This window comes from Gordionus sp. m RMFG-2023, chromosome 3, assembly GCF_954871325.1.
Source record: "Gordionus sp. m RMFG-2023 chromosome 3, tfGorSpeb1-WG-v2, whole genome shotgun sequence".
Taxonomy (NCBI): domain Eukaryota; kingdom Metazoa; phylum Nematomorpha; class Gordioida; order Chordodea; family Parachordodidae; genus Gordionus; species Gordionus sp. m RMFG-2023.
The window spans coordinates 21,480,686-21,494,944 of NC_088777.1; the positions used below are offsets into that span (position 1 = coordinate 21,480,686).

A 14,259-nucleotide genomic window follows, 5' to 3' on the forward strand; every position below is an offset into this window, starting at 1 on the left:
GTCATTGTCCTATGGTACATCTTCAATAAAATTTTAATTTAACATGTTTACAAATTATATTTTTACCCATTTGCCTTTAAAAAATTGAAAAAAGTTCAAAAATGACGATTATGACAATTGTCATTGTCCTATGGTACATCTTCAATAAAATTTTAATTTAACATGTTTACAAAATATATTTTTACCCATTTGCCTTTAAAAATTGAAAAAAGTTCAAAAATGACGATATGACAATTGTCACTTTCCTATCGTACATCTTCAGTGAAATTTTAATTCAACATGTTTACAATATCTATTTTTACATTTGCCTTAAAAAAATTGAAAAAAGTTCAAAAATGATAATTATGAAAATTGTCACTTTCCTATGGTACACCTTCACTGAAATTTTAATTTAACATGTTTACAAATTATATTTTTACCCATTTGCCTTTAAAAAATTGAAAAAAGTTCAAAAATGACGATTATGACAATTGTCATTGTCCTATGGTACATCTTCAATAAAATTTTAATTTAACATGTTTACAAATTATATTTTTACCCATTTGCCTTTAAAAAATTGAAAAAAGTTCAAAAATGACGATTATGACAATTGTCACTTTCCTATCGTACATCTTCAGTGAAATTTTAATTTAACATGTTTACAACATATTTTTTACCCATTTGCCTTAAAAAAAGTTCAAAAATAACGATTATGACAATTGTCACTTTCCTATGGTACATCTTCACTGAAATTTTAATTTAACATTTTACAATATCTATTTTTAACCATTTGCTTTAAAAAAATTCAAATAAGTTGGAGTCATAAAAAACGACCCGATGTTTGAATGCGAGTCGAAAAAAACGACCCAAACTTCAAGTCTGAGTCGAAAAATACGACCAACCTCAAGTCTAATTTGAAAATAACGACCCAAATTTCAAGTCTGAGTCGAAAAAAACTAACCCAACTTTGAGTCGGAGTCGAAAAAAACGACCAAACTCTGAGTCGAAGTCGAAAAAAACGACCTAGACTTTGAGTCGAAATCGAAAAAAACGACCCAAAATTTGGGTCAGCTTTGTTCGAGCCGACTCGGCTAAGCCGATTAACAACACTACCAAAAACAATTATAATATAAGATCGGATTAGTTTTTTCAAAAATATCAGCACTATCCGATATTTCTTTAAACGCGAAATATCTGCCCCGATCTGATTATCGGTATGGCCCAAGTATTTTTAAATTTATTATCAAAAATAAAAGGTTTTTGATTGGACTGCGGATTAATCTATTGATCATATGAAGTTTGGATATTTTTACTTTTAGTTTCGTAATATAGAAAAATTAAACATCCAAAATATTCCAAGTGTAAAAATTTATTGACAAATATATTGAAACTTAATTTACAAAAATTAAAATATCATAAATCAAATCGTTAATTATTTATAGCTTTTTTTCGAAATCCCAATATTCCAAAGAGACTGACGCGTTTGCTAATTATATACAAGACAGCACTGAAAAAGAATATAAGGGCTAAGACGATCAGTAATTTGTCGGTTAAATGTCTTCTATCATATTTTTTTAACAACTTTCGTGATTGAATTATATTAGTATCCATACTATGTAACTCCTCATTTGTTGAGTAGATTTTGGAAGAAGATTTTGCTTTTTTTAAAAAAATAAATTTTGTTTAAATCAAGAGATATTTAATTATAATGGAGGAAAGCTTTTAATATGAAATGTAATGAAGTGATTATGTTTGTAGAGGTCTGTAAAATAGTACCTGACCAATCACAGATCCGCTGGAATATCTCAATTATTATATTATAAACGTTTTAATATGGCTGATAAGTGAAATATTGTTAAGGGATCAATTATATAACGAAAAGTGACAATTATTGGCAAAATGTTTCAGTTAAAAAGGAATATTGTTAATATAATTTTTGATAAATTTACTTTTATAGTTGATTTATCCTTTTATGTCAAAATGAATTTAGCAAAAGCTTAGTCATCTATATAAGATAGAGATATATATGGCCAAACCTGGAAAATTTATAAAAAATCCCGGGTTTACCCGAAAATATTTGGCACAAGATGCTCGGTACGAATTTTTTATACCTAAGTGACTCGTTTTATAAAGAATGGATGTCTCGTTAATAGGGTAGGGATTATTATAAAATGAATTGGATGAAAGAGAAGCAAAGAAAATAACTACTAGAAAAAATTTTTCGTATTTTTTAATAAAAATTATTTACATTTGAACTGAAGAACTTTCTTTTTTATGTTAAATTTTTATAATTTTTTTAATATATTATAATTATTCCATCCATTGTTGGTTGATCTTTGACTTATTTTTGACTAAATAAAAATAATAAATCGATTTCCTAAGAATAAAAAAATTCTTAAAGAAATTTAAAAATTACTAAGATTTAGTATTACTAAAGTTAATTTCTATTTCAGTTACTTGTTACAATGTGGGAAAATAAGCGAATTTTAGTAACTTAATGTTTAAGAAAGTTACATTAGACAAGTTACAAATTGCATTTAAAACAATATAAGTTAGGTGACTTAGAACAAGAATGCCACAGTTTTCTTGGAAAACGACATTCACAAGATATGGAAGTTCTAAATTTTTGGAGAGAAAAGAAGAGTGAACTTCCCAATCTTTCCAGGCTTGCCAAAAATATTCTTTGCATTCCGGCGACTAGCATACCTAGTGAAAGAGTTTTCTCTACCGCTGGATTGACGTTAAATTCAAGAAGATCCTCATTATGTCCCAAAAATTTTAATAAAATAATTTTTATACATGATAATAAAATTACGAAATCGATTTTGGATATAATAAGTTTTCTATTAAATGAATATTAAAAAATATGCCGAGATATCTGTAGAATAGTGTATATTTATTTGTTTTTTTTAAAATGAATAAGCAATTAAAAAAATTTATCTTATAAAAATTTATATATGCACCGATTTTATTGACGGCGGCTAAAAATCGGCGCGCCGCCAGCCGTTTATTAGATTTTTTAAAAATTGCGCTGGCCGCCGATATTTCGTCGGCGCACAGGTCTACATGTATCGGCCCAATCCGATATTGTTTGGAAAACGCTAAATATCTGTACCGATCCGATATTTAATATCAGCTCAGCCCTATAAAATATTTAAAAGTGCCTAAATAATAAATATATAACATGATTAAAATGTCATGCCACATCTCCTAGACCTGTGCTCAGTCCAACTTGAGATTTAACATATTTATCAATGAATCCTAAGCTTCATCCAAAGATATCTAAAATAATAGGGAGTGCATTTTGCCTTAGATATGGGCTGAACCTATGCCTAAAATTTTTTTTATCGTGGGATTAGTCAAAAAATTAAGGCCCATCAAGATCTTTGAGGTTGGCCCATATCTCAGCAGCTGTTCAGAAGTGAAGTTTAAAATTTTATTTATTTTTAATTATAATACATGCAAACTTTACTAAAAATTTTAGAAAATGAAACAAATGTTGATTTATCATGAAATTCACCATATATATATGTTAGTGTAGTGATGGCTTAAAATCTCAAGTCCAGCCCAAATTTTTTTTTAAATTCCCAGCCTGAATTCGGAATTTTTTTTGAAAAAATATATCGGCCCAGTCTGGCTCGAATTTATTTAATTTAAATATAGAAATTAATTTTTATAATTACTCAAAATAAATGACATGTTATATGGTCTAATTTCTATAAAAAAATTTATTCAACATAAAATTGATAAATTTAGATATATTTAAAAAATTTCTAAGGTCCGACCAGACCCAGCCCAAAATTTTTAAAAATAAAATAAGCCTGGCCTCCAAGTACAGGATGGACCTAAAACCTGGCTCACCCTAATATCTTAAAAATTTGCCATACTTGATCTTGAACAAAAATTTTTTTTATTTGTCCCAAGCCAACCCAACTTTTAAAATAAATTATTAGCTTAGCTAGAATTTATTTATGAATCGAAAATTAATAAAAAATATTCTACAAATAAAAAATATTGACCCTCTGTTTCCTATAAAAATTATAAAATCAATTTATTCCATATTATGTTAAAGATTACAAAGACTGTTCAGGCCAGACCAAAAATGGGTCAGGATTGAAGATCTCTAGTAAAAGTATTATCAGAATTTATTAAGTAGTTTATTTTTATTGAAATTTTAAAATTCATAATAAACAAAAGAGTAATTAAATATATAAAATGCTAGGTAGTATATTAGAAAATGTAATGTAAAAATATTGATAACTGTTTACTTAAAAGATTTAAATTATCTTCACTATGTTTAACTGTTTGAGCTATAAATTTTGTAACATCTTTTAAACCAGTTGTTAATTTAATAGAGTTTGAAATCAATTCTTCTTTTTTAGCTTGTTTCCTTTTATTAAATAATTTTCATAATAAAATATTGAGTAAAACCTCTTTTTTAGAAAATCATTTTGTTTCTCATGAATATCTTTGTTAAAAAGGGCAGACCTTGTCAATACATCAAAATTAAGTTGAGCTTTTAAATTTGCAGACCTCAAATTATTTATATTCCTAATATATATATGATGTTGAATTTAAGATCAAATTAACTTAGAATATTGCTCTTTTAAAATATTAATATCCTTCTTAAGAGTAGGAGTATTTTCTATGATGCCTTCTAAATCCTGTTATACTAGAATCATTAAACAAATAAAATAATATACTTCAATTCGTAATTTTATATGTTCAGAAACATCATAAGCTTGATTATTTAGATCTCTTAGTTTTTCTTTTGTTTCTGGTCCTTGGTTAATATCCTTAAAAAAGAATTTAGATTTCGCATGAAACAATTATATTATTACGTTGATAAAAGCTTTTAATAACAAATCAAGCTTTGTAATTTCTTGACTGATAATTTTTCGAAAAGATTGGTCCATTGTAATAAAAGCTAACGTGAAAGCGGTCCTGTAAACTCGAGGTCAAGTGACATGTACAATATTTGAACAGACATTATCTAATATTTTAAAAAATATATTAAAAAATTTTATATAAAAATTTTAGAATCAATTTTAGAGAAGTTGTTATTTTTTACAAAACGTTTTTTATATAAAATATTTTAATCTTTAAATTGTAAATTCTCAATACCCAAACCAGGGATGCGAACCCGGCAAAAATTTTGTCCAGGTTCGGTTCGGGTTCGGTTTTAAAAAAATAGGTGGGTTTGGTTCGGTTCGGTTCAGGTAAATATTTTCCAATAAATTAGAAACCCCTCCGCTACCCCAACCAACAAAATCTATGCTTATGGAACTTACATTTGCAAGAAAATAAAAAATATATGTAAATACATAATTTTATATATGTATTTTATCGATAAATTTATAGAACAAATTTGAGATCTTTATTTTGCACCGAATTTTATATTGGGAACAATGATATATAATGATATATAGTTATATATCATTGATTGGGAATTAAATAAAATTATATTTCAATAGGAAATTTTATTTTTAAATAAATGTCATGAGATTTCAATTCAATACATTGAATTCATATGATTTTTATTTAATTAAAATCATTTTCCTATGGCTTTAACATTCAATATAATTATCATACCATTGTATTAATTTTAGGGTTCTCATTTTATAATTGGTATTCAATGAGGAAAATACTATATACTACTCGGTGTTAATTAATTAAAAGTGTATAGACCATTCAAAAGTAACGGGCTACTCGTTACTTAAAAAATTAAATATTATATACAAAAAAAATATTTTTTTTTTACAATATATAATATAAATAAAATTATACAAAAATAATATATTATTCATAAAATAACATCTTTTTGTAACAATTTTTTATTTAATTTTAGCAACAACTGATTTTCAAAATCTTGATCGGATAAACAAGAGGCTTAGTGCTCAACACAGCTTTTGCCGTGCTAAACACACGTTCAATTGGCGCAGAAGATGGGAGAGTTGAAATATATTTAATAAATATAAAGAATTATCTTTATTTTGAAAAAAGTTTAGATCATCTTCACAAGGATCTTCACTCATTTCCTCATCAAAAAAATATTTATTTTTTTCAGAAAATATTCTGGTATGTATGTTGGATAAAGGAATTAAGTCTGCTCTTTATCATGATCTTCCCTCAAACTGGAAATAAGTTCTAACATTCTTCCTTTGTTGACCTCTAATTTTAGTCAGGGCCAATTCAATTTAAATAGCTGGTGAATTATTGCCGATAGTATTCATTATATTTGTGTTTGAATCTATTGAAAATAAAAGATAATCCAAATATAAATTGTAAGCAATATTTGAACTGTAAACATTTTATTTATGCCTTCCAGGATTGAATTTATAAGCGGCTTATTTTTTAAGTTTTAATATTATGGTGGGTGTGAGATATCCCAAATGCATTTTTTCTTCCATCTCTAAAATAGAAAGAGCCGTAGCAATCCGTTCCATTTATAAAATCATATATATGCATATCATATTTCTTAATTACCTCTAACCATACAATATTCAACCATGAACGACTTGTCTTTATCTGAAAATCTCTATAATTCAGATTTATCACAAGATTCGTCAAATTTTCAATTCTCCTTAATAAGACTATCTACAGAAAATTTTTGGGATACACAATAAATCCACTAATTTCTTTGCCATGGTGTATGCTTTGTTAATTTTTAATATGAGGGTAGGCCTAGACATCATATTTTTAGTTGGCTGTAATTTTTTGATAACATTAATAAATGAAGGGCTTTCTAAAATTGAAGGTTGTAATTCTTCAATTACAAAATTAATTAATTCATCAACAGCTGATTAGCTATTTTTATCTTTGTAGATGATTGGTTTCAATTTTTTATTAATATTCAAATGTTCAATAATCTCTTTCTGAGGAATATATAGTTTATAATTTTATAATTAAAATTCTATTAATTCCCGAATTTTTTATTAAAAATAACTTAGCTATTTCAATAATTGAAGATAAATCTTTTAAAAATTTAATTGCATTTTTTAATCCCTACTAGCTAACCTTATTGTCAAGAAAAACATTAAAAATTGTAATTATGATTGCGAAAGATAATTTTTCAATTTCTTATATTTTTCAGATTACCAATTTTCATTAAAAAGGAATCAGGAAAAATATCTAAGTTCATTCTCTAAAACAATAGCTTCATATTAAAAATACATATTTATTTAAACAAAGTTTTTTAAAATCACTATTTTATTCTTTAAATTTATCAACAATTTGAAGCTAAACCAATTGCATTACTAAAACAAGAAATAAGATATTGTTAAAACCCATATTATTTTCAACAAATCTTGGGCATTTAATGTTGTTTTCTAGCCCTATACTATAGTATAGTTTAATTGCTTATATTTTAATTTCATGATTAAGCTTTTCAAAATATTACGAAAGAATACTTCTTGTAATAGTTATTTTATCATACCTATGATTTAATATACTAAAAGTAATGTTTAAAATAATAATATATTAATTCATCATCTTTACCTTCATTTGCTTTTTAAGTTTGAACTGCTGGACATTGAGGTTGAAATATTTGCGTTAGGACATAATTTACATTTACAAAGTATAGACTTTGTACTTTTAATTTTCTTTATTGATGTACATGTTTCAAAATGGGGCCAGGGAAGTGTAAATCATCTTCTTCTGAAGATATAAGTACTTTGGACATATTATTCTTAAATAATATTATTATAAACATTTACTCTGAATTTTGATTGAATATTAATTAGATTAATATTCGACTGAAAATTTAACGAGAATTTAAAATAAAAATGAAGGAATGGTTGATGATATGAATTAAAAACTCGGCTTAAATTATATATATTAAAAAATAAATAAAGGTAATTTTATTGTACAATAAAATATGTTTTTCTTATTTAATATTTTTTTAAGAAAATTTTTTTACCGTTTCAAAAAAAGAAACGCGTTACCGTTACTCGTTACCTCTAGAAGAAGGTAACGGCGTTCCTTTTCTTCAAAAAAGGTAATTTTTGACGTTACTTTACAGCACTACTTATTTGTCATTAAATTAATGTAGATAATATCTTCTAATTAACATACAAACCATAAAATGGCCAACAGCCGAATGTATGCAAACCAGAGATCTTCATGGACCTTATTTTTTGATAAGGTTCTGTGTAGCGTTGTAGAATGACTGCTCGGGTAAATTGACTACAATTCATAAATTAATTTCGCAAATTCACACAAGCGACAAATTGTTAAATACAGCTTTTTGCAAAATATTGTATTTCAGCTTCTGCGATAAATATTAACACATATTCTTTATTTAAACCTACAAATAATATATAGAATTTATTTAAACCTTGATGATATTGTTGAATTTAAAGCCTAATTGAACTTTGCTTATTAAGCGTATTTATATTTAAAATCATCTATATAGGTTTGTAATTTTAGGATTCAATATACCCATCCTGAAAGATTTGTGAATCAAGATTTAACGTTTAATTAATAAATATGTAAAGTAAATAAAGGAAAATTTTTAGCATAAATCAATTTATTTTAAAAAATGAATGCCCTTAGAATTGATAGGTAAAGATGCTAACAGAGCTAATTTTAAACATAAAGCTCTAAGACTTAAAATTTCACATTTTTTATAATTTAAGGACAAATTTAGTTGTTAAAAATTTAAAATAATGATATCTAAAGCTTTAATTATTTGGCTGATAGTACCCGATGTGGCATAATCCAAATACCAAATATTGAGTCGAGATTACAATTGGTTTTTAAATTTTGGATGATGTAATTTTTAGCTAAGCGAAATAAAGACGGACCGAGTGAATCACCTTTTGCTATTCCTTGTGCTGAAAGAATAAATTGATAGCCATATTGTAATATATAAGAGTAATAGCTTGACTGGATGAAATAATCCGGGTAAGCTTCTAAGAATTAAAAAATTACGATTTAAAGTATTGAGGGCATTTTTTATGTCAAGTTTGACGAATGCAGTCCTGAAGCATGGATATTCAAAGTAATTTTTGCCACATGGCTAGCATGTCAACCCTAATTGGTTAGGAGGTCGCAATTATGTTATGGGAGTTTTTATACGCTTGTATATAATTTTTAAGATTCTTCTTATGTTAAATTCTAGTGAAATTCTTATAGAAATTAAAAAACAATTTACAAGATTGCCAAATCAAATGATGCAATTTGCATAATTGTAAATTTATTGTAATTATATTTATACATTATTTAGCTTCTAGTGGTAATGAATGTGGAGAAGATATCACAAATTCAACTAATCATTCTTGTATTTTCATTACCATTTACCCTATAGTTTATCTGGAATTCCAAATCTATTAATTTTAGATTTCCTTCATTTTATTCAATTTTTGGTTAATTTTATTTCCCTGTTACTCATTTTTTCCTTTTACAATTTTCCTTGTTTTCAAATTGATCTTTGATAACCTTTTTATTTAACTATAATTTTCAGTACTTTTTTTGATTTTTAAAAATTTTTCTATTTTCTTTTATTTTAACTGTAGCACTAAAAGACGCAAAATAACAAAAATAATAACATAAGCACGCAATATGTTGTCATAATCGTCATTTTAGAACTTTCAAAAATATTTTTGCCAAAATAGTTAAAAAGAATATTTTAAATTTATTTTGGTTTAACTCCTAATATAATTTACAAAAGTGGAAATTGTCATAATCATCATTTTACAAAACAATCAATTTTTTTGGCCAAAATAGTTTAAAAAAATATTTTAACTAAATTTTGTATAAAAGTATTAAAAAATAGCTATAAATAAAAGTACTCTCTAAATGAAATATAAAAAGGTCAAAAATAGAATCTAGAAAAATAATTCTCCGGGAAAAAATCCCCGTTTTTAAGATATTAAATTACAAAATTAATAAAATAGGAGAAAAAATTCCCTATAAATATATCCATGGAATAAAAATCCTCAAATAATATATTTAAAAATTTTGAGAAAATCAAATCCGGAGAAATATTTTCTGAGAATTATTATTTGGGATTTTTTCCGGGGAATTATTTTCCGCTTATCCAAAAAATAAAGTAAAAGGCAAGAAAATAAATCAGAAAAATTGTGTAGAAACGGGAAAATCTATGGATTATGTTCCCTTATTAGTTTGATTTCTTAAAGGCTCGTGATGTCTTTTTTCTGCTAACCTTATTTTATATGGCAAGTAAATACATGGTGAATTCCATGACAAATCACCAAAAAAAAGCATTTTTTAAAAAATTATTACAAGTTATATATTATACTAAGAAAAAAATAAAATTTTAGCCCCCAACTCCAAACAGCGGCTGGGATATACACCTCTAAATGTCTAAAAAATGGGGCATTTTTGGCGAAATGCACTCCTTTAATTTCTTATTATACTCTCTCTTTTGAAATATTCTAAGTTTGATTATAATTTGACAGAAGAGATTCTTGAAATTTTAATTGAATACAGCCCAATGTTATTTTTTAGAGAATTTACATAATTATAATACGCTATGAAATTTTTTTAAAACTTCAAATTGAACCGATATATTTTACGAACAGAACAGAACCGTTTATCCGAACCTAAACCCACGGTTAGAATTCCTGAGAATTCCTACCTAGAGGCCCGATCCTATTTCATTTATATTCTTAATTACAGGGTTTTCCATTCAAAAAAGGAAAAGTTTCAATCATAAATGGAAAAGTTTCAATCATAAAAGGAAAAGGTCCAATCATAAAAGGAAAAGATCCGATCAAAAAAGGAAAAGTTTCAAACAAAAAAAGAAAAGATTCAATCAAAAAGGGAAATGTATCAAGCAAAAAAGGAAAAGTTCCAATCAAAAAATCACAAATGTCAATCAAAAAAGGAAAATTCCCATTCAAAAAAGGACAATCGTAATTTTTAATTTTTTTTCTTGCCAATTTTTTAAATTTTCATTTATTTTTGTCATTCCTTCTTATTTTATTTCTAACTTTTTGCGATTTCTTTACTTTATTTTTCATACTATATCTTTTCTTAATTTATTTTTTTTTCTTTTTAAAAATAATTTATAAATTTTCCGTTATTTTTCCACCTGCTCCATTTTTTTAACAATTCTTTACTTTTTTTTCATCATACATTCAATATTCTTTTTATGATTTTTTCTCCTTATATTGTAATTTTTTACATACATTTCTAACCTCAATCTTTTAAAGTCATTTTTAAACTTATTTTTTTTGATCTTTTCTAGTTCTTGATGACCCTTGCAATGCTATGTATTTTAGCACATTGTAAATGAAATATTAAATCATCTTGAAGAAGGTAACATGATTAATATGATTTTTGTGATGGATAATGTTCCATTTCATCATTATCATACAAATAGGGAATCGATAGAAAGAAGAGGGCATACATTGAAATATTTACCACCTTACAGTTCTTATCTTAATTTTATTGAAAATGTGTTTTTTCAATGGAAGGATTTTGTCAGAAATCAAAATCTCAGTAACGAGGAAAAATTAATTCGTATCATAGAGCATGGAGATTCCAAAATTTAGAAGAGGGGAAATTATTAATGATTAATATAAATTTTTGTTTCTTACTATATTACATATTTCGTATAATTAAATAATTAGATATGTAACAAAATCCTAAAATAAAAAAATTGTCTGCCAAAAATTTAGTGAAAATTAAATATAATTCCTAAAAAGAAAAATTGAGAAAAGATCAAAAAAATTAAGATTAAAAATGATAAGATATTAAAAAGGTTAGAAATGTATGTAAAAGATTATAATATAAGGAGAAAATATCAAAAAGAATAATGTATAATGAAAAAAAGTAAAGAATTGTTTAAAAAAAATGGAGCAGAGAGGTGAAGAAAAATAACGGAAAATTTATAAATTTTTTAAAAAGACAAAAGATAGTAAGAAAAATAAAGTAAAGAAATCGCAAAAAGTTAGAAATAAAATAAGAAGGAAGAAAAATTGACATTAAAAAAAGTATTTAAAAAATTACGATTTTCTTTGTTTGAATGGGAACTATCCTTTTTTGATTGACCATTTTCCTTTCCTTTTTTGATTGACACTTTTCCTTTTTTGATTGGACCTTTTACTTTTTTGTTTGACACTTTTCTTTTTTGACTGAACCTTTTCTTTTTTGTTTAACACTTTTCCTTTTTTGATCGGACTTTTTCTTAAACCTTTGGAACTTTTCCTTTTTTGTTTGGGCCTTTTACTTTTATGATTGAAACCTTTCCTTTTTTGATCGAGATTTTCCTTTTTTGAATGGAAAACCCTGTATTGATAATTTAAAATTGAAAACCCTGTATTGATAATTTAAAATTTTTTTTAATCATCATTTAAAATATTTAATCGACATTTTTTAAATTTGATTGATGTTTTACCAAACCGAGTGATTTCACGATTTTGATTTTTAATCTAAACCTAACCTGACCAAAGAATTTCTTAGGTACGTAGCCATATATCTCACCCTCTATGTTTAATTCTAGATTACATTACATACTTATATTCTTTAATGTAGAGTAGATGAGCGCTTTGCTGAACCTTATTATATCATTTATTCGTATTTTTTGCTGTATAGTGGATATTTTATTTTACCAGATATCAATTCTTGATCCTTTCAAATTCTATGCAAACCTTTGTTCGCATCAAATCTTCCCTCTTTCCCATTTTGAAACATTCTTAGTTAGTATACATAAATTTTTTGATATAAAATCGACATCTTAATTAGAAACTGGTATGAAAGCGAGTTTTGTAGTTAAAATGGAATTAACCACGAAACCGAGTCTTACAGGAGCAGAAGTTAGGATTGCGTTACATTTGATGAATAAGGATATCATTTCAGGTAATTAATTTAAAATATTTATTTTATCTAGTGTAGGTCATATAGGAACTTCTTAGACCATAGTCGAGAAAGTTTTCAAAAAAAATTGTCGGCTATATGTAGATTGGTTTATTATCTCTGCGTGGAGTCGATTAAGTTTTGGAAAGTCTTAACCAGTTCCAGTTGGCCTTCCCTATCCTAAGTTTAACGATTTAATTTTTTTTTGATAAACAATCCATTTCGAAATTATCCATTAATTCATAGTAAAAAAAAGAAATTTCAGATTGATTTTGTCTGAGGCTTTTCATTCTAGGTTTTCGCATTGGTTTCCTTTAATATGATATAAATTTTTTATTATATTTTCGTTTCGTGGAAGTTTTATCTAAGATCATTCAAATTTAAATATTGAAATCAAAAAAAATAATCAGAAATTATAATATAAACCATTTCAAATACAAGGACAGAAGTACTACCATAGTGAGAAATGGAAGCTTACCGAGAATATATAAAAGAGAGAACTAAGAAAATAAAATCTTTTTTAAAAAAATCACATTATTTTTAATTTAAAAAAATGATAATATATTTTTAATTTAATGAACGTAAAAAAAAATATATTCTACCAAAATAAATGGGCGTCGTTCACCGTATTTTTTTGAAAAAATAAATTTTATTTTTACAACACTCTTTTTAGAACATTATTTTAAAAATAAATATTAGTAAATGTTGAAATTTTTACGACTTAAAAACTATATCAAATAAAAGAAGAAAACCTTTTTTGTAGAATCAATTTACCAGAACAAAGAAGGCATTAAAAATACTTTAAATATGATTTTCAATGAGAGTGAGTCAAATTCATTGCCAGTGAACATATTTTTTAGAAGCCTTGAGATAGCCCCTCACGATAAAATCTATATTGATAACTCATAATTACTCGTTGTCTACTATTTTATGATGAAAATCTGGAACCTAAATAGGAACAGTGTTATACTTCTAAGGAACATAGGCGATGACCATGAAGAGATGTGGTCTATTAACAACTTATGAAAGGCAGTTATAAAGAATTCATCCCTATTTTTTATGAGGCCAGGTTAATAGCTCTCTAAAAAATGGCTTGAGGCGGGCAAGTGGCCCAAATCGGGCTAGGCCGAGCCCTTGCCTAAAATTTAAAAAGTGTAGGCTGGTGTTTAAATTAATTTAAAATATTTAGGCGAGTCGTTAAAAAATATAAAAAATAAAGTAAAAAATGACGTTTCTCAATTTATTTCTTAGAGATAAAATAATAATTAGAATTTTTATGGAATTAGGACATAGAAATTATTTTAAATTTCAATAATGCATATTCTCTCATTTCAAAATATTTTAAAATAATTTAATTTTATAATCGAATATGAATAACGTAATTATTCGATTCGTAGTATACACATGATCGTATTTTTATAATTAATCCCCGTGACTTGGAAATTTAAAGATTCGCAA

The 14,259-nt window shown here is 25.8% G+C and overlaps 1 protein-coding gene across 1 annotated transcript; it reads right to left on the reverse strand.

Annotated features, from left to right (window-relative positions):
* Nucleotides 1–1,346: 1,346 nt before the first annotated feature.
* On the reverse strand, nt 1,347–5,150 carry LOC135927145 (vesicle transport protein SEC20-like). The gene is made up of 7 exons (XM_065463095.1): nt 5,104–5,150; nt 4,821–4,972; nt 4,683–4,775; nt 4,570–4,643; nt 4,411–4,530; nt 4,248–4,369; nt 1,347–1,637 (listed from the first exon to the last, which is right to left on the reverse strand). Exons 2-7 carry the CDS (start codon nt 4,893–4,895, stop codon nt 1,408–1,410), a joined length of 714 nt encoding a protein of 237 aa, XP_065319167.1. The 5' UTR covers nt 4,896–4,972; nt 5,104–5,150; the 3' UTR covers nt 1,347–1,407.
* Nucleotides 5,151–14,259: the final 9,109 nt, after the last annotated feature.

What these genes read in the sequence shown, in the direction of transcription:
- LOC135927145 (XM_065463095.1), bottom strand. Translation starts at nt 4,895, where the DNA reads ATGGACCAATCTTTTCGAAAAATTATCAGTCAAGAAATTACAAAGCTT. An exon ending in TTAAAAGAGCAATATTCTAA is followed by an intron (nt 4,531 to 4,569) that starts GTTAATTTGATC and finishes TATATATATTAG; the next exon opens with GAATATAAATAATTTGAGGT. An exon ending in AGATAATTTAAATCTTTTAA is followed by an intron (nt 1,638 to 4,247) that starts GTAAACAGTTAT and finishes TTTTAAAAAAAG; the next exon opens with CAAAATCTTCTTCCAAAATC.